The sequence below is a fragment of the Alligator mississippiensis genome, chromosome 2 (assembly GCF_030867095.1).
Source record: "Alligator mississippiensis isolate rAllMis1 chromosome 2, rAllMis1, whole genome shotgun sequence".
In the NCBI taxonomy this organism is placed as follows: Eukaryota; Metazoa; Chordata; order Crocodylia; family Alligatoridae; genus Alligator; species Alligator mississippiensis.
The window spans coordinates 57515603-57536600 of NC_081825.1; the positions used below are offsets into that span (position 1 = coordinate 57515603).

At 43.5% G+C, this 20998-nt stretch overlaps 1 protein-coding gene across 10 annotated transcripts in view; it reads right to left on the bottom strand.

Moving 5' to 3' along the window:
* The window catches only part of FRYL (FRY like transcription coactivator), a 323785-nt gene that overhangs the window by 90805 nt on the left and 211982 nt on the right, over nucleotides 1-20998 (bottom strand). For all 10 annotated transcript variants that reach the window (XM_059721714.1, XM_059721716.1, XM_059721717.1 and 7 more), the window contains 8 exons: nucleotides 18311-18368; nucleotides 14182-14273; nucleotides 12527-12699; nucleotides 11861-12021; nucleotides 9745-9855; nucleotides 7239-7393; nucleotides 6897-6996; nucleotides 4254-4422 (listed from right to left, as the gene is read on the bottom strand). In XM_059721714.1, coding sequence (XP_059577697.1) covers nucleotides 4254-4422; nucleotides 6897-6996; nucleotides 7239-7393; nucleotides 9745-9855; nucleotides 11861-12021; nucleotides 12527-12699; nucleotides 14182-14273; nucleotides 18311-18368 — 1019 coding nt within the window. The remainder of the gene's footprint in view (nucleotides 1-4253; nucleotides 4423-6896; nucleotides 6997-7238; nucleotides 7394-9744; nucleotides 9856-11860; nucleotides 12022-12526; nucleotides 12700-14181; nucleotides 14274-18310; nucleotides 18369-20998) is intronic.

The following is a 20998-nucleotide window of genomic DNA, read 5'->3' on the forward strand; positions in this document are numbered from 1 at the left end:
ATAGCTGTCCTTTCTCTACAGAAAACTTAATAAAGCAGTCTCTTTCCTTAAGATAACCAGTCTTAGTGGCAGCTCAAAAATACATTAAGAACAAAATAAAGAATGTTTTACTGTGTAGTTTCATAATCTTTCTAAAGGAATTGCCTACATTCGTCTGTATAGCTTTGCAGAGACCTCAGACAGACTTGTTAGAAATCTAGACTTAAAAAATAAAAAATATATTATTTGGGCACTGCTCCCGCATGCTAGGTATCCAACCAGGGATAGCTCGCATATTCAGCTGTGCTCGCGAGTCTTCAGCAGCCTGGGGAGTCTGCAGGGCATGCTGGGAGGTGTACAAGGGCTTCCCCTTCCTACTGGCCTCAAGTGATGCAAGTCCCTGCTCCCCACCACACCTAACAGTGAACATCTTTTCAGTTCAAACGCACTGTAACTGATAGCGTTTTAGTAAAGTGTGGGGGTCAAAGTGCTTTTGCCATGAGCTTTTTGAATGTCTGTACTTATCCTTACATAATAATGAAATTAACCAAAATTAAAAAAACATGGACAACTTAAAAAAATGTTTTGTACATGTCTCTCTCTCAAACTAAGATGGAGTAAGTGAAAATAACATGCAGCTATTTTATATTTTATATTGGTGGTCTGCATGACCAATAAGTGAATTACAGAGAATGTAAAGGGGAACTGACATAGCCTAAATCAATGGCTCTCAAACGTTTTAGACTTAGGGCGCCCATCAGAAAATGCTGGCTCTTAGCTTCACTCTTTTTGACTGTGGAAAAAATAACAGAGCAATTTAGTGGCTTGAAGTTGCAGCAAACTAAGTTTAGATTGGATATCTAGAGTAGTGAGGTAGTGGAACAGACTGCCTAGAGAACTTGTAGACTCTCCATCACTGGAGGCATTCAAGAAGAGGTTGCACAGCCACAGACACTGGTCAGGGATAATCTAGACACAGATATGCCTATGTTCTACTATAGGTATTATCCATGCTTCTGGGCTTTGCTGGTTGCCTCCCTGCCCCCTCTTCCTGTTACATGTATCAGGGTGTTTATAAGCTGTCCTCAGAGGCACTAGGTGTTGGCTACAGTCAAGGCTGTGGACTTTGACTGGGCTGTGCCAATGGTCCTGCTAGGACCAAAGCCAAAGGTTCCTGGATAAAGGGTCTTGCTCCTCCACTCAAGGTCACGATCAATCACCATATTTGGGGTCAAAAAAGGAATTTTTTCCCATGGTTAAACTGATATGGACTGATATGGGGGGGGGAAGGGGTTGCCTCTCTGCAACAGGGGGGCATGTCCCTCTACCTGGGATCTTTTGAGTATATACTAACAACATTTTATAAAAGCAAGATATTGTCTGCCATACTTTCTCTGCTTTACCTGTGGCAGGTTAGGTTTTCATAGATTTCATAGATATTAGGGCTGGAAGGGACCTTGGAAGATCATCAAGTCCAGACCCCTGCCCGAAGGCAAGAAGTCAGCTGGGGTCATAGGATCCCAGCAAGATAAGCATCCAATTTTTTCTTGAAGGTGTTCAATGTAGGTGCTTGAACCACCTCCGATGGCAGGCTATTCCAGACCTTGGGGGCTCAGACATTAAAGAAATTCTTCCTTTTGTCCAGCCTGAAACAGTCTTGTGGTAGTTTATAACCGTTTGACCTCGTCATCCCTTGGGGTGCTCTGGTGAACAAACATTCCCCCAGATACTGGTGGTCACCCCTGATAAACTTACAGGTGGCCATCAGATCACCCCTGAGCCTGCGCTTTTCCAGGCTAACGAGCCCCATAGCTCAAAGCCTGTCGTCATAAGGTCTGTTTTCCTGACCTCTGATCATGCGTGTGGCTCTTCTCTGGACTCTCTCAAGCTTCTCCACATCCTTTTTGAATTGTGGGGCCCAAAACTGGATGCAGTACTCCAGCTGCGGCCTCACCAAGGCCAAGTACAAGGGGAGAATGACATCCCAGGATTTGCTGGAGAAGCATCTATGGATACAAGCCAGCGTTTTGGTCACTACTAGCCACAGCATCGCATTGAAGGCTTGTGTTCATCTTGTGGTCAATGATGACCCCCAAGACTCTTTCTTCCGTAGTGCTAGCCAACGTAGCACTGCCGAGCCTATAAGGATGCTGCAGGTTTTTCCTCCCAAGGTGGAGGATCTTGCATTTTTTAGTGTTAAACACCATCAGGTTCTCATCCGCCCATTTGCTGAGCCTGTCCAGATCATCCTGGATCACCCTCCTGTCTTCAGGTGTGGATGCTTTGCCCCATATTTGGCGTCATCAGCGAACTTGGCCTGTCCACTTCTGACTCCAATGTCCACATCTTTAATGAAGATGTTGAACAATATGGGTCCAAGGACAGAGCCTTGGGGGACTCCACTGGTCACAGGGCACCATGACGATTGACTTCCATCAATTATCACCCTCTGGGTCCGACCATGGAGGCAATTCCCCAGCCAGCAGTTCATGGTGGACCCAAAGCCACAACTGGCCAATTTCGCCAAGACGTGATCATGGGATACCAGATCAAAGGCTTTTTTGAAGTCAAGATATATGACATCAATCTCTTCTCCCTTGTCCATGTGATAGGTCACCTGGTCGTAGAAGGAAATGCAATTGGTCAAGCAAGACCTACCCGCAACAAACTCATGCTGGCTATCCCTCAGGATGTTGGCGTCAGCCAGTCCATTAAGGATGGCCTCTTTAATAAACTTTTCTAAGACCTTCCCCTGGACAGAGGTCAGGCTGATGGGCCTATAGTTTGGCGGCTCCACTTTCTTCTCTTTCTTGAAGATAGGCACCACATTGGCCTTCTTCCAGTCTTCAGGAACTACACCAGAGCGCCAGGAGTTCTCGAAGATCCGTGACAGGGGCTGGGCTACGATGCTCGCCATCTCCTTGAGTACCTTGGGGTGTAGATTGTCAGGGCCAGCTGACTTGAAGGTATCCAGCCTCTCAAGGTGTTCCTTCACAAGGTCAGCATTGATGGAGGGCAGGGGATCTCCCTCACCCGGACCTCCCTGTCCCATAGTGGGCATGGGCGTCCCATAGGACTGATGAAAGACAGACACAAAGTACCCATTTAATAGGTTGGCTTTTTCCTGGGTGTCAGCTGTCCCATCTGGTTTAGCAGGGGTCCAATGTTGCCCTTGCTTTTCCTCTGGCTCCCCACGTATCTGAAAAAGGACTTTTATTGTCCTTGATGCTCGAAGCTAGTTGGAGTTCAGTTGCAGCCTTGGCTTTCCTCGTTTGCTCCCTGCAGGACCGGACCAGTGCAGAATATTCCTCCGTGGAGGTGAATCCCATCCTCCATCCTTTGTAGGCCTTTCTTTTTAGCCTCAGGAGGTCTACTAGATCCCTGGAGAGCCAGGGGGTGTTAGGTCTGTGTTGTGTCAGGGTTGATGGTCGTCTTGCACAGAGTTTAAATTATGGTTTGTATGAAATGGCTTGGATACAGATGATCCTGTCTCAGGCAGGACACTGGACTACATTGTCCTCTGAGGTCCCTTCCAGCCCTATTTCTCTAGGATTCTGTAATAATTTTGGCTGCTTACAGATATGGAAAAAAATGGCACTTAAGTTCGGCATGCTCCTATGCCAAGCACAGTGCAGACTCAGAAAAGACATCCCATTAATTGAACCCACCTTGCCCAATGTCTGCATAGACGGCACGTCAGCAAGGATTTTTTGCGCTTTTATCTAACAGCTGAGTCAATCAGTTATTAGATAAAAGCACCAAAAAGCCCCACTAAAGCACCCGGTCTATATGGATGCTGCACAGCTGGGTTAAACTAACATACTGTCTCTTCTGGTAAAGTGCTGGGTTTTTTCCATCCCCCTCCTCATGTCTGTCAGCACCCTTTATGACCTACAATACCAGATACTATGTTAGTCCATGTGAGCCAGTGTTTAGAATATTAGAGTGATGCTCTTTTAGGATATATACAGCAAAGAAGAAAATACAAAGATGTGAGCGCTAGAGAGAACATTTTTAAAAGCATAGTAAAAAAATGGTTTTAGTACCAGAGATGACACTTTCATGGCCTGGTTAGTCCGTCAGTCAAAACAGCTGTTTCACTTGAAAAATATGGTTTCTGTTGTTTTATTCAGATTTGAAAAGGTAAAAATTGCCATATGATAAACTTAGCTTCCTCCACCCATAATTAATGTGCAGTACATTGGCTTTAGATGTAGTGAGCTACCTGGAGAAAGGATTTTAAAATTTTAAGGCATGTTACCACTGTACATTACCTGAGAAGATGGCAAGAGTTAGCTCAGGATATGTCCTTGCCAATTCTTCTGACAACTGATAATATGACACAGAGTACAGGTGTGGCAAAGGAGAAGGCTGACTTAATACTCCATCAGTTCTCTGAACCTCCAGTTTGTGAGCATAACGGAACATCTTGGGTTCCAAGATCTGTAGAAATAAAATTCAAGCACTTGAAACTAAATAGAGTTATGATAAAAAGGTTTTCCTCTAACAAAACACAATATATATTTTGGGATATCATTTAAAATGTTCTAGCTATGAAGGAGCCATAAATTCTTGGCTATCTGGGTTTCTTTGCATTAGAAAAACAAGTCATAGCTATCATTTTCAAACATCTGTCTTTAAGTGGTATTGCAGTGAATATATATATTTGCCATAATGAAGGTTGAAATGATAGAGCTTAATGGATATTTCCAAGTCTTTTTTTCCTGATTAATATAGATCCTGCTCAAAATGACTTTGTGAGGTAATGCAAGTAAGTTTGAAGTGGCAAATCTGTGATAAGCTAGGAAAGTTGCAGTTAGCACTGTTTTGCTTTAGCCTGGCTAGCTTTAAGTACAAACATTCACTTCGGGACGGATGGGGAGAATTTCAAAAACACTTGTGGCAAGATCCTTCTCCAACTTTTACAAACTTAAATGCAATCCTACTTCACACTGCTCAAGTGTCTGAAAAAATTTAACATCCCTACCTGTGTAACACACCATCTCAGCCTTAAGACAACTCACAAAAGGCTGTGAGCAAGAGAAGTCATTCACCTTTTATGTTAATTGTTTTTCAGGATGCTACACATGGCACTGGAAAACTGTGCTGCTGAGACATTGCTGTTGAAAAGAGCTAACATTTCACCATGGGATTGCCATGTGTTTTCCACAACAAGCTGTTTGAGCAATTGCATGCTCACTTTTTGCAGCGCTAGAAGAGAATATTTCTCACTACAAATGTAGTGCCTGTCCATGGCCTTAGGCACCTAATATGTGGGACAGAATCTGGCCCTTGGTAAGCTTACCTCTGCATCCATTGAAGCCAACAGTAAAATTCCTGTTGAATTCAGTAGGAGTTTTGCCAACAGCAAGCACTTTTTTTTGGAAATCCTCCCCCTTCCCCTGAGCTCTGTGTGGCCACATAGCTGCATATCACTGAATAAGATGCATCACACATTTGTACAGCCCTTTCAGACTTTAAGAAAGGATACAAAGGAGTAAGTGGACACTGATACTTCCTATTGTCCCCTCTCCAACAAGTGCAAGGGAAGCAGGCAAAACACTGGCCACATGAAAAAGGCCAGAAGCAGACTTCTGTGCTACTGGAGAAAATGGGTAACAAGGACAGAATTGTGCTTTCATATGGGCTTTCTTTTCTTAAGGACATGTGGCACAGCTGTATGACACTCCATTCACATGGCTTATCAGAAATCATCACACTAGATTTTCTATTTATTTAAAAGAAAATACTATGGACACAATAGGGCCCATATCTTCAGGTTGTATAAATAGCCATAGCACCACTAAAGTTACTACACACCAGCTAAGATTTAATAGACATTAGGGCTGGAAGGGACCTTGCAAGATCATCGGGTCCAGCCCCCTGTCCAAGGAAGTCAGTTGGGGTCAGATCACCCCAGCAAGATAAGCATCCAAGTGTTTCTTAAAGGTATCCAGAGTAGGTGCTTGCATCACTTGGGGCCCCCCCCAAGAGGGGGGGAGGAGTCTATTCCAGACTCTGGATGGTAAAGAAGTTTTTCCTTAAGTCCAGTCTAAAACAATATTCCAGCAATCTGCGACCATTAAACTTGTCTTCCCTTGGGGAGCCCTGGTGAACAGATGTTCTCGTAGTTCCTGATGCACACTCCTTATATACTTATAGGCTGCTACCAAGTCACCCCTGAGCCTTCACTTTTCCAGGCTGAAGAGTCTCACGCCTCTAAGCCTCTCCTCATAAGGCCTCCTCTCTTCCTGATGATCTCTGATCATGTGCATGGCTCTCCTCTGGACTCTCAAGCTTCGCCACATCCTTTCTAAAGTGTGGAGCCCAGAATTGGATGCAGTACTCTACATGCAGCCTCACCAAACTCAAGTAAAGTGGGAGGATGACTTATTGGGGCTTGCTTGAGATGCATCGGTAGATGCAAGCCAAAGTTTTATTTGCTTTGCCAGCTGTGGCATCACACTGGTGGCACATATTCATCTTGTGGTTGATCATGACCCCCAAGTCTCTTTCAGTCGTGGTGCTAGTGAGTGTAGCACTGCCGAGACTATAAGTATGATGTAGGTTTTTTCTCCTGAGGTGGAGCACCTTGCATTTCTCCGTGTTGAATATCATCAGGTTTTGATCAGCCCACCCTGCGAGCCTGTCCAGGTCGGCCTGAATTGCCAGCCTATCCTCTACTGCGACCGCGTTTCCCCATAATATGTTGTCATCTGCGAATTTAGTCAGTCCAAAGGACTGCACCAAGTCTTTAATATAGACAGAATAAATATAATGCATTTATATTCTCATGTTCATATAACATGTTACTACTGAAAAATAAATCTGAACAATACTAGAATTATATTTGCTAGTACACAAGAGTAATTCATTTTAAAACATGAAATATTATAAAATGAAGACTGCTTACAAACCTGTAATAGTTGCATAGCAACTTCATAGATAGCCCTAGTTGAATCAGCTGCTTTAAAGAGTATCAGATTTAAGAGGGTCACTGTATCACACTGGTAATCCCTAGGAAAGAATTGCACATATTTACTTAACACATTTATATTCAGATAATTTAAATACAGATTAAATAAGTAAGTAAAGGTATGTTCACTTAAAGTCTTGTACAGGATAATATAATCAATGCTTTCAAAAGTTCAACTGTGCAAAAAAAATAACAGTAAAATGTACCATTTAAGGAAAAAAAGTTTTACATAACATTACAATTTAGAAAACAAGGTTGTAAATTTAGGACATCTTTCTATTACCTGTTTTGGAATACACTAGCTATGGCTTTAAAACAGCCAGCTGCTACCCGCTTGGAACCTGTGTAACACCGGTCCACAGCCCAGTACATGAGGTTACTCTGGTCAGGATTGAGCTCCAACAGCAGCATAACTGCTTCGCACCCTAACTGATGAACCTATATTAAAAAAAATAAACAACTTCAACTACGAAAAAAGGTTAAAAGGCAACAGTTTACAACATGTATTTGTAAAAATTAAATAAATAGACTGTAATTTAAAAGCAAAAAAAAAAAATGTTTTAAATAAAGAGAGAGGCCACTGTTTAAAATAAACATTAAAAAAATTGAAGTGTTTATCAATTCCATAGAATTAAATCTTATGTACTGCTGGTCTGTATAATTTTATAAAACAATTTGTTTCCCTTTATCCTCTTAAGCCAGTGGTTCTCAACCTCTTTAGACTCAATGATTCCCTCCATAAACTTTTGTAAAGTGGGTAGCACCTTATTTCAAAAACAAATATATTTATTATAGTGCTTACCTCCTTGTTGAGGGGGCAAGTAGTGGGGGTGGGGGACCAACTAGGCAGGGACAAGACTGAGCCTGCATCCCCTCACACCTTGCTTCTCACACCTCCACAAACCTATCAAAGGATCTCACAATACTCAGGCTGAGAATCACCTAAACCCTATCTTCCTATTGTTTCTTATTTCACTTTTGTTCTATCTTAATCCGAGTCTGGTCCTGAAAGCACAGGATGCAGGACAGCACTTAGTTATATGCCTAAATTCATTAACTGTAATAAAATTTAAGGGACAGGCCTACACCATGCTTATATGCTTTCCTGCATTGGAGTCCTAATATTGTAACCTCTGTAGTGCAGAAATCTAGTCTTTCTACATATCTCCAGAGTGTCTAGCAAAATGTCTCCTTTTGGCCCCTTGCACAGATTACATTTAGCATGTGCATGATTAAAGTTTCAATCACATGATAAATAGTAACTTGGACACACGTTAAAGCCAATTTATGGCATCATAGTATAGCAAATGTGCCACACAGACATTCTGCATATAACGTGTAACATCTTTGTGGCTTGTTTGTATTATGCCTCAAACTGAACAGGTGGCAAGTCAGGGCTGACCAAGACAGATCCCAAACTCAGCTGAGCACAGAGATCTGGCATGCAAGGCAGACCCAGGACACAGCTGTCCCCTACCCGATCAGTGGAATCTGCCTAGGGGCAGCACTGGGTCCTGGAGCCAGCACCCCCTCCCTTTGATCTCCAGAGGCAGAAGGGGGGAGAGGCACTGTAAGTCTAACATCAGGGAGTGTCTCCCAAGTCTGAAAGCCTCAGCTGCATGCCTGCATTTTTTAATTCCAGGAGCACCTATGGAAGTGGCAGCTAGGGAAGTGGCAGCTCCCTGCTCCCCAGCTGCAAGGGCCCCTTCAAAGTGTGGGACATGGGCATCTGAGGTACCAGGAACTCCAGGCTCCCCAGCTGCTTGTGCCCCACACCATGTCCCAGTACATAGGGAGCTTTAAAGAATGCTGCCCTGCGGGAGCACTTCTGAAAATTTCCTGGGTGTTTGGACCCAGACATGGGCAGAGGTTCCCTCATCTCTGGCTCCCAGCACCCAGGGAGCTCTAAAGAGTAGGCTGAGGAAGCTTCTCCAGACTTCCCCACCATTTAAACCGCGTGTCCAGCAGCTCTGACTGGGCTGCCAGAGATCAGAGGCTCTAAGCAAGGGAAGCCCCAGAGCCATCAGGTGCAGGGTTTTGATAGCCAGCTGATTGTCAGCCTGACCTGGTCTTGAATTGGACCTGGAGCTGTCCCAGCTGGGGCCAATATTCAGCTAATTGTCAGCTCACCAAGCCGAGGATCCAAACCTGCCCTGGTGCAGTGTGGGCTTAAGCCAACAATCAGCTGATTGTGAGCTGTAGCCCAAACCTCACTGGAGCCAGTTTGAATCCCTGGTGTGGTTCTAGGGGCCAGAGATGACTATCAGCTAGACCTGCTAAACTGCAGGCACTCCTCTTTCAACTTGTTGGTGCAGGGGGAGGTTAGGAGTATGATCCCCGTCTCCCCCTGCACTGGCAAGTAGCAACAGCATGATGGGATCTGATCCCCAACCCTAACAATCGCACTACCTGCTATGCACGTGACATGGCAGGACATACTGTTGTTGGGATAGGGATCAGATCCCATTCCCACATTAAATGAATGTTTACCAGGGACCTTAGGAGACTGGCCCTGTTTAAGTCTCTGAAAGACCCACTATTGCTGTGCTGCTGTTCATGATGCAATGAATCAATTTGATTTGTTTACATATTGTATACAATTTGCCTGCTGTTACTCCTATTCCCTTTCCCTTAACTTCTGTCTGCCTGCTCAGTGTGAGCTGCTTGGAGGCCAAGGCCATCTTCCTCTAGTTCTCAGAATGCACATAGCACATAGTGGGCACCCACTGCAAATCAGTCAGAGTCAGTCTGGTGTAGAGTATCTGTGCCAACTCAACTGTCCACATTACCTTTTTATCCTGTGAGTCCAAAATATTATCCAGCCATTTGTATAAATAGCCATCTGATGAGAGTCCTACGTTATCTGCAACAGGGCCACAACACAGTACAGCAGACATAGCCTTCAGAAAGTAATTGAAACAATATCACTTTTTAATAACCAAAATAAGCAAGGTGCAGCTACATCCAACTCTAACATCTGCACAGACAGCACAACTAAGAGGAACTTTGTTTAATATCTTATACAATAAAAGGCAAACCCAGTCCTACACATCTAAATCCCTAGGCAGGAGGATTTCTCTCCCTTGAAAAGCTCTGAGAGCTAGCACACTACTTGGGCTGGTAATACATTACTGCACAGATGAAGTGACTGAAACAATAATGAAATTCTATCTCCTTGAGAGACTGGCAGCTGTGGGCATAAAAAGCTAGTATAAACCTGTATGTATCACAGAATGTTGTTACACATTAATTTTAGCAGCTCCTGGAGCTCTTAACCCCTGGATTGATCACACATCTAAACCTGAAACTAGTTTTAAGCACACTTAAGGCAGTTTAAAGTTACACCACTCCAGAGCAGGTTTATCTCTGATCCGTGCTACCCAGCTGATGTTCCATTAATGGGTGGCCACTCCCCATAGATGAGCCACCCAAATTGTAGTCCTCCAGCATCCCAGGATGCAGTGCCCCCTCTCCTCCTGTTCTGTGTGAACAGAGTTTCCACTCCCTGAGCTCTACTGCCCAAAAGCCAGTTCTGGCACCAAGGCAACTCCCCCTGCCACTCCCCGGGGTGCAACCCCATCCAAACAGCCTGCAGAAAACTTGCCAGCTAGCCAAGTTACAGAGCAAGGAGGGGACCAGGAGTGGGGTCTAGAGAGGGTGTGGGGAGGGAAACAAAGTAGGGGGTCAGATCAGGTCCCCATTAGCTGGGGCTCCCTTCCTGGGTCTGGGGCAGTAGTTCCTTCAAGAGCACCTTCCCTCACCACTCCTACCTCCCAGCCACCCTGGGAAGTATGACCAGCACCTTTCACACCCCAATTTCAAATCCCAATGTGTTAAAACGTAAGACCTTCTTTAATTTACTTCCTTTCTTTTTAATTTTTTTTTAACTTATTTTATCTATCAGTGACTGACTTCCTTTATTTCACCACCTTTCCCCAGCCCCATTTCCTTTCCACCTCCCATTTAATTACCCACCCTCATCCCATTAACTCTCTGCCTTCCAGCTTCATGTTCCTGGCCCACCAACCCACCTCACCCTCCACCCCAAAGCAGGGATAGAAGTCTGCCTTGGCTCACCAGCCCTCTAGTGGGAAGTCACAGGTGTGCAGGTAGGGGACAGTCAGAGAAGGTTTTTAGCCTTAAGGTGTGATGACCAGGGATCTGGGTTTTCCACCTGCTGCAGAAAAACGTAGATTTCCTCCTTTAAAGGAGAAAATCATGGATTTTCTCCATGATTCACAGTAATCAGTTTTCTTGCAGGCTGGAAGTAACGTGTGCACACACGCATGTGGCAGCCAGGCAGCAGTGGAGAAACAGCTCCCACAGGTAAATCTATGGGTTGGGGGCCCACAGGCAATACTTCAGGGTGGCAGGGGGGCACAGGCAATGCGCTGGGGGGAGATGCACACTCCCCCTAGATTTCTGTGCCCACAGCGATGTGTGGGACTACAGCCTGGCCAGACCAGCTGCAGCCAGGCCCACAAAACTTTGTGCTCAACTGATATACACACACACACACACACACACAAAATGTGGCGTTTTATTTTAATTGCAGAAAATGCAGATGGGGGAGTGAAATCAGAAAATTTGATATTTTATCAGAGAATTTGTGAGAAATCCAGGATCCCTGCTGATGACTGCTCTAAACTCAAACTGGCACTAACACTGATCAACATTTGAGTAGCTCAGTGCAATGTGTAACAAGGCCCGTAGAAATAAACAAAATTATTGTAATAATGGAAAAGCAGCAGGCTATTGGGTTATCCTCTAAACCTCAGTTTGGACAAATAAAATTCTGCCACCTTGGACTAATGGCATGGAATTGTAAACTGGCAAAAATATTTAATGAAGTAAATAAATACAAGACAGAGATATATTTCCAGAATCCAGCAAGTATTAAAATACCTTTAATGCACAGTACTGGTGTCTGTTTATTTGCATGTTCCTATCACTGTATCTATCCAGGGGAGTAAACATGATGCTAAAAGGACCTGCCCAGTGACTGAACAACATAAAGAGACTGTGACGTAGGCTCTGCTGAGGAAAGACACTTCTTCTCTGGTGCACTGTATATATATATAAAGAGAGAAAGAGAGAGAGAGAGAGAGACTGATCCATTTGCCTACGTTTTTTAATTAAATATATAAGACAAAAATGGACTTGAATTACAAGTTCATCAACTATTAAAAAGACAAATTGTTTTGATAATTCATAACAGCTTCATTGAAAACAAGTTTAACAGGTAGCTTACCTGCATGTCTCTATCTGGTATATTTAAAAATACACTAGAATATTCAATAATTTAGCATTTATTAACCTAAGAAATGTACTCAAATTTGAGCTTTTGGTAATAAAAATTTAAATGTTATTATTTAAAACATCAGTAATAGCTCCTGAGAAGTTTATATCTTAAGTTTAAAATACAATTTTAACAAAGTAAACTCATTTTATATAAGCCTTTCTATATCTCTAGGGGAAAAAAAGCATTTCTGGTGACAAACAGGAAGAACATTTTGTATTTCTGGTGTATTAAAAGGAGTCCTCAAAACTCATTAGGAGCACAATGCATACCTGGAACATTCTGAATGATATTCGCCACTAAGGCACTAAAATGGCATCGGATATCTTTCAATGTATCAGAGTCCTTTTCATTTTCTGCTTCTAGGAGTTGTCTAGTTAGGTCAACATACTCCAATAAAGTGTTGTTGAGGGAATGTGTTTCATTATCAAGGCCACCACTTGCACTTAAAATAAAAACAAAATAGTCCGATTATTAAGTTAGGTAAAGATACAGTATATTTTAAAAGCAAGTTTCCAATATGTAAAAAAATTCAACAAAATTTTAAAGCCATTTTTCTGAACACAAGTGCTGGAAATATTTGTTCAAGGTACCTTTCTTTTCATGTTACTATTTCCTTATCCAGTACATTCTGGACCAGCCCTGTGCTCAAGGCCCAGGTTGCGCTTTGTGCACTGTGCCAGCTCTAGGAACTGCGCAACACGTGGCAAGCACCCAAACTGGTCCAGGACTGCACCACAGGTAGTATCCATTCTAGTCAGTCCAGGATCCTCACTGTCTGCAGCATCTCCCCTGCCCAATCCAGGATGCACAGAGTGCCTGCTCCAGCCAATCCACAAACCATGATGCATGTGGTATCCACAGGCTCTCCATGCAACGCAGATCCCAGACAAGCAAGGGCAGGTACTACATGCAGTGCAGTACTGGATGAGCGGAATGGGTGCTGCACACATTGTGGGTCCCAGATCAGTGGAGGGAGAGACGGAGTGCTACAAAGAACATGGATTGTCAACTGCCCAGCATGGATACTGAAGCTGGGGGGTGGGCTCATGGGTCTAATCCAGTCTATGAACTGGCTCCATGCCATTCATGTGGCTCTGCAGGCCAAGTGATTTTGACTTCCCTCAGTTGTAGTAACATATTAGATACAAGCCTATAATTACTGATCATCATAGCTAATGCATCTTTACACCAATGTTTACAAACTTGCTTGCTTGTTTTATTTAAACTTTAAAGAAACCTTGAGGGAAAAGATTAATCACTATTGTAAAGGAACAATCTATGTTTCATTTTAACAAGTACTGAAAAACAGGTTTAACAGGAAACAACATAAAAGAGCTCAAGGGATTGTTCAATTGTACAAGAAAGATCATAGGAAAGTAGTTTTGGCAGAGACATCACAGGGTCATCTAGTCCCTGTTCAAGGCAGGATTATCCCCAACTAAACAATCCCAGCCAAGTATCTGTCTAATGGATCTTGAAAATTTCCAGGGATGGAGATTCCAAAATGTCACTAAGTAGTTGGATCCAATACTTGATCACCATCCTAGTCAGAAAGTTCTTCCCAAATTGCCAACCTAAATTTCTTCTGCTGCAGCTTGAAGTCATTGCTTCTAGTCATATACCCTTTATCCTCTCTGTAATTACCTTTCAAAGGTATTTTGAAAACTGTTATCAAATGTTCCCCTCAATCTTCGCTTCTCCTGATTCTCTCAATCTTTCCTCCCAAGTCTTGCATTCCAGCCCCCTAATCTTTTTTTTTTACTCTGCACTGGACTCTTTCCAAACTCTCCACATCCTTCTTGAAGTGTGAGCCCAAACTGGACATAGTACTCCAAGTAAAATATGCAATTTTATAAAGAAATAAATGCTATTAATTCCCATATTTTTCCATGAAAAACTGTCTTCTCATCAACTCTACACCTACCTGTGACTAATGACACCAGCATCCGCCAACAGTTCAAATATTCGTACTAGTTGTACTCGTAAAATGTCTCGACGCCTGCGTCGTTTCATATTCTGTTCAAAGGGGATAACGCGAAGTTACATGAAACAGCCGAATGAAACACAGTGGGGCATACAATTACTGAAACACACGCTCATGGTGTATATTTTGGAAGATTGATATGTTTTTTAATGTAAAATCTCATTTTTATGGGTTTTATTCATTAATAAATAGTTTAAAAAAAAAGAAAAATGGGGTCTTGACTGCACTCATTTTGTTACCACTCTAGTTTTCAGTAGTGAGACAGACTTTCTTCTTCTCCCACCTCCTCCCGACTTTTATTTTTTGAAGCTAGATTTATTATGCAATTGCAAAAGTATGAAAAATGGGAAAATTCATTCCTAGCTCAACACCTCAGATTCCTCTGAGGGCCCTCTGGGGGGCATATTAGCTTGGAATGATTATGTCAAGCTGCTGCTTCCTACTTGGAACATTATTTGTTTCTTTCAACTATGATGCAAGAGATTTCCACTTTAGCCAATGGAGCCATATTACGTACTATGGGTACTACAAAACAACCATTTGCTTTATAAATTGTAAAACGAACCTGTAAACTGTTAAAAGATTTCTAAAATAGTATGCTGTAAAATACAAAAGCAAAGGGTAAAAACAGAAATAAAATGCATGAGAATACACATATACAAACACTCAGGTCTCTTCTCTTCTCCAAGATTGCAGCCTCAAAAACCTGAAGCTTTTGGAAACTACCAATTTCTGCAGGGCTTGAATCAAGCAAAGTAGCCAGGTGGAAACTGCTTTTCCTCAATTAAAAGAATTTATTTTAGGGCAGATTTTTCCCCGTTTACTTGCAATGAAATTGGTAGGACTACTTCTGGAGGAAAGGACTGGTTAGTGTAATTACATTAACAAAATCTGGATCTTAAAAAATATAATCTTCTAGAGCCAGGTTTTGCCTCCTTACTTATACTGAGAAGTACCTAAACAATTCAACATGCATAAAGATAGTTGAATCCAGATGTCAGTTTAAACTCTTTTTTAGGAGTGGCTTTTTTTTCCCTGTGCACCTTACACACATTAAATATATTATAAGGAAGAGAAGGAAAAAAATATTCTCTTATTATTATATGGAGTGAAAAAATACTCTTGCTATTTAACAGTTGAGACTATCAATAATTTTACACTTTAAGCATAAGAGTCTAATTATCCCATTGCTATGCCAATTCCACTACAACTATCAAGTTGTATATGAACATCAACAGAAAAATAAAGTTTTTTTAGTTAAATTCTGACACACACTTATGTTACATGTGGCATGTCATTACCTGTCATTATGAAGTACAGACATCAGTATGGCTATGCAGGGCTTTGAAAAAGTATTCTACAATGCTCTACAAGCTTCAAAATGTCTATAGGACCTTCCTATCAGCTGTGATTAGAAGATGCCAAATAAAAAACCAAGGAAATCATCATGCAGGGTAATGATCAATGGTCTTTAGTCCTGCATTTGTACAGCACCTATCACAACAGATTCCTGATCTGAAGCTTCTAAATCAGAGGTGGCCAATTATTTGAGCTTGAGAGCCACATAGGGAATTTTAATGAGCTGTCATGGGCCAGGTCAGCAGCATGTCCCCACCCGCAGCAACTCACGAAAACTCCCTATGGGGCTCTGGGCAGATGGGAAGCAGTATTTAGGAGCAGGACAGGAGGGTGAGGCTAAGATCATGGGCTGGGTTGTGGGGTGATGACAGCTTGGGCCCGGGCCACGCCACAATCTGATCCCCGTGCACCCTCCCCTATGGGGTGGGTGGGAGGGATGTATATGTGGGGAGGGGAGGGGAAGAGGGGGGAAGGCGAGAAAAGAAGTCAGGGGGTGCATGCATCAGAACTTGCTCCAGCGGTGTGGTCTGTGGCTCCCCCACAGTGCTCCACGTGGGGCCAAGCCCCCTCCCCCAGGACAGCCCACACCTGCCAGCTTGACCCTGGCCAGCCAGCACACAGCTTCTGGTAGGGCTGTTTCCAGTGCAGCTACTACAGCCAGCCAGGTTCTGTTCAGCTCCTTCGCTTCCAGTGGGAGCCCCCGAGCTGAAGCTTCCTGCCCTGCTACCTGGAGAGGCACACCAAGGGCAGGAGTGGGAAGAGGAACCGCTGCTGGAGACAAGGGGAGCAGAGCAGCACCCAGGCAGCTGCAGCTTCACTGGGATCAGCCCTACTGGAAGCTGCACGTACCGGCTGGGGCCTGGACTAATGAGACTGTTCCACTCCCCTCATCTTATGGCAGCTTCTCCTCCTGCTGCACTGCTTCAAGTATGTGGGGGGCAGCTTCAGCCAGGTGGCTCCTGCCCCAGCGTCCCAGGCTCTGGCTCCAGATCCTGGCTGCCTTCCACCCGCTTGATAAGCCACCATACCCAGAGGTGGCTGCTTATCACGCCAGGTGGGTGGAAGGTGGCTGAGAGCTGGTGCCAGTTCATGGAAATGGGAGACTCCTTCCTAGTTTGTTCCTGTGGCCATATGGCTGAGGGTGAGTGAAACTCGGGGGCATCTGAACCCCAAGCCTCCGGGCTCAGGCTTTCATGTAGGATGCCTGCCAAATGATTTGGAAACATCTGAAACCCCAGGTGGGGGTGGACGATGACTGCTGGTAGTAGGGCCACATATGGTTTTTGAATGACCCACAGATTTGGAATTGATTTGGCTGATCTGGCTTGGAACGCAAAAAAAATTAATTTGAAAAAAAAACCCCAAACAAACAAAAAAACCCATTCCTTGTGAATATCCTGAAAGTCATTCCCACTACAGGTTAATAGCTCATACTTCAACAAGCACAATATTTCCTACTAATATGCTACCCTCAGAGAAGCCCTTTTTTCAGGACTGGATGGATCCATTAAGTTGCTGTTTTGTCCAATTATTTTCATATTGCAAAAATATTTATTTGTCCAACTAAATGTCTGACTATTGCAGCATAGTACATATAGTATTCTGACTGAATGTCACACATGCAACACAGAGAAGCAGTAGATAGACTGGATTTGGACTGAGTACTATGACATAAAAATACAGAAAAAGTTTATAATTTAAATAACTTGGTACTGTTAACATTAATCTCTATGGCAAGTTTCTCAAAATACACAGTTCTCTAAGGTTTGGGGGTTTTGTTTGTTTGTTTGTTTTTTGGGGGGGGGTATTTTTTATTTTACATCTGCCTGTTACCTCTACGGTAATAAGAAGTTGTGATATTTGTGAAGAAATCCCCTCCCTGCATCTCTGCCCCTCACTTGGGCCAGCCCAGGTGATTGCTCTCTCCCCTTGCTTTCTTCTTGGTTCAGGCTGCTCAATCAGGTGAGCTGGCCAGGGGGAAGGTGGGGGAGCTCACTCTTCCTTCCAGTGGGCTTTTTGAAAACTGCAAGCAAGGACGTCAGGCAGCTGCCTGGCGATTTCTGTAAGTAAAAACCCAGAAGCCTGCCAGGAGTTAGGAATTACGTATAGGCCAGCTGCATCTTAAAAGCGTCACCATATCCAAAATTCTGTAAAGACTCAAGTTGCTTTTGTTTGCTCAAAGTGTATTCTGACTTCCTCCTTCTACTGCCCTTCCCCTTGCTCAATGAAGGGGTCAGGTTACACAACCTTGTTGCTGTGCTGCTGAGGGGCGAGGCCTATCACCCCCTGCTTGGCCAGTGAAGTTTGTCTTTTTATTTTCCCTCAATTCTACCTGATGCTATCTTGCAATACTTTTGGATTGAAAGAAGCACCCAGAAATATTACAGGGGGCAAAGCACCCCCAAGGTTCACTGTGTCCATGTGCCCCTGGCTGCACAGAGCCCTGCCACAGATCAGTGCCTAGGTGGTGGCAGCATTACCCCAAGCTTGCAGGTAGTCTCCAGAAAGTGGGACAGCCAGCTGTAGGCTCCCTGAGGGAGACTTCGGAAGCAAGGCTTCGAGCCTGGCACAGTAAGGTGGGTGGTTCTGTGTACTAGCGTCCCCTACTGTGCAGCCACAATAATCTATTTAAAATATGTAAAAGAAATTGCTGTTTTATTAGCCACCAACATTAACGGAAGACATAACACAATTAAATATATCTAATTACCTCTGGCCTTCTTTCAAGTGCTTCCTTAATTATAGGATGTAATTCTTCTATTAGTTCCCTGAAAGAAAATAAACCAATCACTGAATTAATGCATGAACTGCTTCACAGAAATCAACATTATATTTCACAGACAGATAGACTCACTCAACTTTACTTTCACTAATTTGTGAAACAAATGAACATTTAGGAGACAGATACAGACTTTCTAAACGTTACGTAGAAACCATCATCCTAACCGTTCTTGGAGTAAATTATTAAAAAGGAATTTACCAACTATTATCACATCTTGTCATCTATTGAACATGGACATTAAAAAAAAACACCTTATGCTGAAAACTGACTTCATGGCGGGGGAGGGGAGGAAGGACACATGACAAAGTTCTTTTTATATATGGTGGTGAATCATCTATTCGTAAACATTGCCTTAAGACCAGCCACAACATGGTGACAAAAGCTTGTCACCATGAACATTAGCTCAGACCTTTCTGAAAAGCACTGTTTGGAGCCAACAGCCAACTTCCCATGCAGGCTGTTCTATAACGACTGATGTTTCCAGAAGATGCTGAGTTGCAAGTGTGATGTGGTGATGGACAAATGAATTCTAAAAAGTACTGGCTTTCTGGAATACAAACCCTGAATAGACTTTTTTCCACTGGGGCTAGATGCAATAAATAGCAGTTGCATACCCATTCAAGCTTGAAAAAAAGTGGTTTTCTATTGAGGAAGAAATGCCTTGCAAGCCAGACAAAATATTTACATGCAAATCTGACACAAGATGACATTAATTCTGCGCTAATCTAGATGAGCTGGATGCAAACTATGAAACTATACTGTCCATTGGGTCAAATGGAAATTAGTACAAACTTCACTGTACTGCAATGCATTGCAACTATAAACTCCTAAGCCTAATCCTGAAGCATGTGTCATCAGCACAATGTAGGGGTCATTTGAAAAAAACTTTTTTGTTCTGTGCAATCAAATCTATGTAGTTGATCATGATTTTGGAAAAAAACTATTTTCCTGCTCTGATACTTGTTGAGAAATTAGCATTGGAAAATATTTTTTTTTCTTTTGCTGGCTACTTATAATTTACAAATGTAAATCTAATTAAGCTTCCCAGAGCTTTTTGTATGCATGGGTTTTACTATTATTTAAATATAAAGAATAAATAAACACGTGACAAGGAATACATCAAGTGAGCTGTAAGTATACAGCACCTATGTGAGAAAGATATTCTTAGGCAATCCTGGAACAGATACATATGATGTTTGGTTAAAGAGGTAACCTAAATACAGTGGAAAAGTAGGATCTGTAATGCAAGAAAATCTCTTTTATTGAACTTGGATAGTACAAAGGAAAAAAACAAAAGGAGTTAAGCTTTCAGGATCCATCACATGTAGGATAGAAGCACTCACTGTCTAAGCCAGGGGTGGGCAAAATGCAGCCTGTGGGCCAGATGCAGCCTGCCAGGCCATTCTATCCAGCCCTTGGGGCCCCTAAAAAATTTAGAAATGTATTATTTATCTGTCCCTGGCGGCCTGTCATGAGGCCCTCAATGGCTTGCCAAAACTTAGTAAGCGGCCCTCCACTCAAAATAATTGCCTGCCCCTGGTCTAAGCTAAGTACAAATTAATATAACTGCTTTAATTTAATCTAATTATGGTTATAAATTTGTCCCTTTGAAAGGAAAGTATAGGTGTGGAGTCAAAATAAGTTAGCAGAGGGAGAATTTCATAGTTCATAGTTTGTAGGGTAGGAAGGGACCTGAGCAGATCATCAAGTCTGACCTCCTGCCCTGGCAGGAAAGATCACTGGGGTCAAACGACCCCAGCAAGGTGTTCATCCAGCCTCCTCTTAAAGACCCCCCAGGGTAGGAGCCAGCACCACTTCCCTTGGAAGTTGGTTCCAGATCCTAGCCACCCTGACAGTGAAGTAGCGCCTCCTGAGATCTAGTTTAAAACCTACCCTCTGCCAGTTTGTGACCGTTATTTCTTGTCACTCCTGGGAGTGCTGGGGGAACAGGGACTCCCCCAATGCCTGCTGGTCTCCTCTGACTAGTTTGTGAATGGCCACTAGATCCCCACTCAGCCTTCTCTTGCAGAGGCTGAACAGGTTCAGGTCCCTCAGCCTCTCCTCGTAGGGCCTGCCCTGCTGCCCCCCGATCATGCAAGTGGCCCTCCTCTGGACTCTCTCCATGTTGTCCACAACCCTCCTGAAGTGTGGTGCCCAGAACTGGACACAGTACTCCAACTGCAGCCTGACCAGTGTCGCATAGAGGGGGAGGATCACCTCCTTGGACCTGCTTGAGATGCATCTGTGGATGCATGACAAGGTGCGGTTGGCCTTCCTGACCGTGTCCCCACACTGTCGGCCCATATTCATTTTGGCATCAATAATGACTCCAAGATCCTTTTCTGCCTCTGCACTGACAAGGGAGTTCCCCAGCCTGTAGGTATGCTGCTGGTTCTTCCCCCCCCCAGGTATAGTACCTTGCACTTGTCCGTGTTGAAACCTACCCTGTTCTCATCCACCCACCCCTGTAACCTGTCTAGGTCCGATTGCAGCCTATTCCTCCCTTCTAGCATGCCCACATCCCCCCACATCTTAGTATCATCTGTGAATTTGAACGGGGTGCTTTTTACCCCCTCGTCCAAGTCACTGACGAAGATGTTGAACAGTGCAGGCCCG